Source organism: Otolemur garnettii, unplaced genomic scaffold (genome assembly GCF_000181295.1).
Source record: "Otolemur garnettii isolate 467f Iridium unplaced genomic scaffold, OtoGar3 scaffold00232, whole genome shotgun sequence".
Lineage (NCBI taxonomy): Eukaryota > Metazoa > Chordata > Mammalia > Primates > Galagidae > Otolemur > Otolemur garnettii.
In genome coordinates, this window is record NW_003852627.1 from 1603537 (window position 1) to 1609328 (window position 5792).

General features: G+C 44.2%; 1 protein-coding gene across 2 annotated transcripts in view; it reads right to left on the reverse strand.

Annotated features, from left to right (window-relative positions):
• The window catches only part of GRIN2A (glutamate ionotropic receptor NMDA type subunit 2A), a 408795-nt gene that overhangs the window by 157096 nt on the left and 245907 nt on the right, over window positions 1-5792 (reverse strand). For both annotated transcript variants that reach the window (XM_003802071.3, XM_012812896.1), the window contains one exon: window positions 2592-3184. In XM_003802071.3, the coding sequence (XP_003802119.1) occupies window positions 2592-3184 (593 nt within the window). The remainder of the gene's footprint in view (window positions 1-2591; window positions 3185-5792) is intronic.

Below are 5792 nucleotides of genomic sequence, written 5' to 3' on the forward strand. Positions count from 1 at the left end.
GATGGAGAGAAGCTTACACACTCTCGTATACACACCAGTGACCACTACCAGCCCTCCACGGATGGAGAGAAGCTTCCTTAAACACCCAGAGCTGTATGATGATTTACCACACTCGATACGGTGCCCTGGGGGTGAAATATCATGTATAGAATTGCTGCATTTAAAGCCATAACTTCTGGGAAGAGCACAACAGCATTTCAAGGCAATAGGACTTTTCTTTCTTCAAAGAATAGAATCCAGGGTGGGCTCCAGAAAAGGCTCTAAATGCCCTGCCAATCGTCCCTCTCCAGTTCCTTTTCCTGTATATATTATATTTCAATTGCCCTAAAATTGAGTTATGTTTCCATCAAAATTATCTATTTCTGAATATTCCAGCTGCAGGGCACATCTCACTGTGGGGTGTTAGCATTTGTTATCCCAGCTCTGTCTTTGGGCTGATCCTGTTTCATAAGAGACTCCCATGTCTCATAGATTTATTTGAGTTCCTTCCTGGTATTTGGACAATTATTTAAAATGCGAAAGTGGCAACGTAGAAACAGGATCGCTAAAGAGGGAAAGGAAAATGTCAAAGGAGTGTGAGTTCTTAATCCAAGAGTTCGTTTTTCAGGTGTAAGTTAAAAGTAAACTCTGCATACTCTATCACACGTGCACGTATGCGCACACACACACAGAGCCCCAGTTGCGGGATACTTCTGAACCGTGGCAGAGTCGACATCTTAAAACCTTGCAGAGACATTTTAGAGTGACATGGTAATCTGCTGGCAATAAACAAGCATGGTCTACTAAGTGTAATTTCTGATGACCAGAAACTTCACCATTCTGAAAGATATTAAGTGACAACTGGGTGGAAGTCACTGGACTGCAGCTTTTCACATCACTTCATTGAACACATAGGACTTTGATTCTCGAAGCTTGGCTGCTAGGCCAGCAACACCAATATCACCCATGAACTAGACAGAAGCACAAATTCTTGGGAGTCCCCCCCAAGGTGTACTACCCCACTAGAAACTCTGAGCTTTGAGCCCAGCAATGTGTGCTTTGTCAAGCCTTCCCAGAGATTCTGATGCACACAAAAGTTTGAGAAACATTGCCTAGAAAATCAGGTATATTATCATCACCTTGTGATGAATGCATGAGGCCGAGAAAAGTAATACAATTGCCTAAGTCATATAGAAAGTGGATGAGATGAGAGATTTGAACCCAGACAAGCTTAACTTCAGAATCTAGACACATAATCACAATACCACATAGCTCATTATCAGAGGAATGAAGCATGAAATAAATCAGTGAATCTCAGGCAAAAAACATGCAAAGCAAGTGTGGGAGTGATCCTTCCAAATCTCAACAGCTGAGCCGTGATGACAACCACAAGGAACAATGACACTTTTCAGAAACATAAAATTTAACTTGGTTAAATAAATCATGATGCCCCCATGTGATGGAGTATAGTGCGGCTCTGAGGGTGAGGTTTGCCAAGGTTTCCAATGACCTACAAAAATACTCAGTCTATGAGAAGGGAAGAAATCCAGATACAAAGTCAATCAGAGACCAGGAAACCAGTGCGGGCAGTTTTCCAAAGCATGACATGTTGGTGAGGATGTGGGAAATCGGGTGACTTCACAAACTGTCAGTGAGAATGCAAATTGGTATAATTACTTTGCAGGAGAAATAGGCAATAGATATTTAAATTTTAAAATACATGCACCTTCTGACCCTAAATCTCACGTCTTAGAATCAACCCTAGAAAAACACCACCACATGGGCCTAAAGAGACAGGCAGCATAATGACTATCATTGCAGTTTACCTTCTAATGAGAAAAGTCTGGGGGGAAAGTCTAAATGCCTATGATTACGCAGACAGAATAAATCAATCATGGTAAATCCATATTGAGGAATATGATGAGGGCTCTGGAGTTGGACCTGTCAGAATCCTTGTGAGTTACAGAGAATGTCAACATACTTTAGATCAGGCGTCCTCAAACTATGGCCCACGGGCCACATGCAGCCTGCATAGGACATTTATCTGGCCCACCCGGTGATTTTGCTGCCGCTGCCTGTCCTGCTTAGCAGCCGACTCGTCCCAGGGCCCACAGTCCGGCCCTCCAACGGTGTGAGGGACAGTGAACTGGCCCCTGTTTAAAAAGTTTGAGGACCCCTGCTTTAGATGTAGCTATAGACAGACGACAGATAGATGAGAGATGGGAGACAGATCCCAGGTGTACGTTTCCAAGAGATATTGTTGAGTTAAAAAAAAGGAAAAAAAGAACAAGTTTCAGAAAACAGTTAAAGTATGATGTTACTTATGAACAAAGGAGATGTGGGAAGAGAAGAACAAACTGAAAATCCCGTAAGGAGGGCGGTGCCTGTGGCTCAAAGGAGTAGGGCTCTGGCCTTATATACCAGAGGTGGTGGGTTCAAACCCAGCCCTGGCCAAAAACTGCAAAAAAAAAAAAAAAAAAAAATCCCATAAGGACAAACACAATTATCTGTTTTCCATGCATATTTGCATCAAGCAGTATGTAAACAAACAGATCACAACACCACAAGATTCCCATCCCACTTTGGGAGACTAACAAAGAGCCCTTTCTTACTGGTGCAAAGTGTGCATCGGGGCCTCTGGCTTCTCCACCTGCCCGTAGCAGCTGGCCTTGGTCTCGGGGATGTAGGAGAACTTCTCCAACATGGAAGACGCAGCCGTCGTGAGGATGCCGATTCCGTCCCTCACTCTGGCCTCCAGGCTGTAGTCCCAGTCGTCATAGGAGACTGAAATGAGTCCTGATGGAAACTCTTTGGGGATGAGCTCTGTGTTCCCAGAGACCAAGCTGGGGACAATCCAGAAGAAATCATACCCGGTGAGGCCAAGGGAGCGAGCCTCACTCAGAATGAGGACAGCCTCATCTTTGGAGCAGTACAGCAAGATGACAGAAGAGTGGATTTTCTTCAGCTGAACTTGTGTCTTTGCGTCCTCCATCGAGGTGTCCAGGGTAATGACGTTCTGCATGTCCCAGCCCACAAAGCTGTTGTCCACGGTGGTCTTGACGAAGCTGATGAAGTCCCTGTAGCCGGGGAAGATGGTGGTCACCAGGGAGAAGACATGCCAGTCATAATCCTGCATGATCTTCATCATGACCGTGGCTTGTTGCTGGATGGACGCGCCAAACTGGAAGAAGGTAGACATCGGATCCTGCCAACAGGTGAAGAGAAAGTGAAACAGGGTGAGGCAGGAGGCAGTGTGTATAGAACTGCAGGTCTCTATGGGTTTACAGAAGCTGCATCCTAGAAGGAGGGAAAATAAATCACACGTGTATCAATATGCAAACTTTCCCGAGCACCTACTGTGTGCCACACTCTGGAACAGACACTGGAGATACACAGATGAGAGAAGCCCCATATTTGGAAGCCCATAGCCAGGGATGGGTGTCTGCAACTACTGCTTGCTCCTCATGTGCCCTCATTTTCCTCCTGTTCATCCCACTCCTTCCTCCTTTGAGTCCATATGATTCCAATGGGACAAATCCTACCTGGCCCCAAGCTCATAACTGGAAAATGAATCCATGCAGACAAAATAGCATCATCAAAGACAGACCAATTTCTGATGACATACGTGGAGCTCCTGGAGCTTGCCATACCTGAAGCCGTTTACCCTGGATTTCTTGGTTATATGAACCACTAAGTTCCAATGTACATATAAGTCCATTTAAGTAGAGTTTCTGTCACTTAAACCAAAGACTCCCATGAGATACAGAGTATAATAAATATTATGTGAACATCCATCTGCTCAATAAGAAGAATTTGTTGCCACCTTACAATGGAGCCAATATAATTGTAGACGTTGGAGAAATTCTAGTATAGGGGACAGACATTGGCATGGTCTCTGCCTTTACAGATCTGATGGGAACTTGAGGAAGAGCAACTTCATGAACTGGTGACTGAGACAGGTGTATGGGATGATGAAGGAGTGTCCAGGTGAGCGAGAGGAGAAATGAATGGACCTTACAACCAGGGGAGTCCTGAGGATACATTTTTGGCTATTTCAGAAACTGCCAAAGAACACACTGTGGCTCCACAGTAGGGAGGATGAAATGACGCTGGAAAGCTTGGCAGGGAGCCTCAGAAGCCATAGCCAGAGGCGTAGACTCCATCCTAACATAAGGGGAAGCCACTGAATGCTCTTGCACTGGAAAAGGACAGGGTAATTTATGTTGGGCTAAAGGGCTCTACTGGTCCTACCATCTTCACTAATCTATGATCAGGAGAAAACATTTCCACTAAGCAACAGAAGGTGATACGTGGGGTCCTACAACTTACAACCTGCCTTCACACCCCCGAACTCATCAAATCCCTGCAATGATCCTATGAAGTTGGTCTTGCTGACAGGGGAAAATGAACCTCAAAATGATCACAGGACAAGTAAGCATCCGAACCCCAGCTCTGCAATTCTGCATCCAGCCCCTTTCCAACACTCAACCACAGCCTTCCTGGGATCATCTGAGATTTGCACAGAGCAGATGCTTAAGCCATGTTGTTGACTGGCTGGCATGGTGCAAAAATGCCAAGTAAACAGAAGGTATGCCTCTGTGTTGCAGCAAAACAGGATTCGACAAATGCTGAGATAGGTTCTTTTTTTGAAAATGGAAAGAATTCTCAAAGAGTCCTTATCATATTATAGCCATGTTTTTATTTTCCATTCTGTGTTTACCACATGTATTTAATACAATCTCAATAGCACAACTTACGGAGATTCTATTTTGCGAGTGTGTATGTGTGTGTGTGTATGAGATGTTCCCATCAGCTCTATGAAGGCAGAGACCAGGCGTACGTCTGTCTCCTACAGGGCAAACATTTGCCATGGTTTGCTTCCTGAGAATTTTATCAGACTGGGGCAATCGCTACAGTCCTCTGAAATACTGCTCTTTTCCGAAATGCATGAGTTTAGGGGATAATTTGAGTGAAGTGTGGCCCAAAGCCTGCAAAAAGAAACAGGAATAAATGCCTTCTGGGCCCTGTCCAACATTACAGTTCTATGAATCTTACCTAATTAAATCAATTACAGTGGGTAACAGATTTAAAGACTTTGGATAATTATCTTTTTCCCTATAGTAGCTTTTGGAGAAATCCAATATTCTTGAATTGATGAATTGTTTTAAATCTCATCTCAACAAGACCGTGAACTCCTCAAGGACAGAAATTTTTGCTGTCCTGATCTTTCTGTCCCCAGAATCTGGCAGAAGACTTGGTACGTGGCACATCCAAATAGGGACAATGAAGAATTAATGAGCGAATGAATGTGTGAATGAAGCAGCCCAGGAGGAATGTTCTGGGTTTAAAGGGAAAGCGAGAGGGGGAGAATTCAGTCTCTCAGCTTGTATTCTGCGTGGCTCTTGAATATCATGTCCAAAACAAAACAAAAACCTTTCAACATCATCACCTATATACCTACCTACCCCGAGGAACTGCTCCTCTGCCCAACACCCAAAATATATTTCAGCATATCTTTTATTGATCAGGAGGAGAATATTGAAGTGCTATAAACCTCAGCAGTTGTCCGTAGAAAGAATTTCATTAAACACCAAAAAAAAAAAAAAGGTAACAGTATGAAGAACCCACCAACAGAAGACGGCGGAAAAGTCTGAAGACAGGTACATTGTCAGTCTCGCACCGTGTCAGGGGGCCTCTTGGGATGGGAATGAAATGTTCCAAACTTAATTACAAAAGAAATGTAATAACCCCCATGGGGAAATGACACCTCTGAGGGGCGGTCAGCAGAGCTGCATGAGGACTGCAGAAGGCAA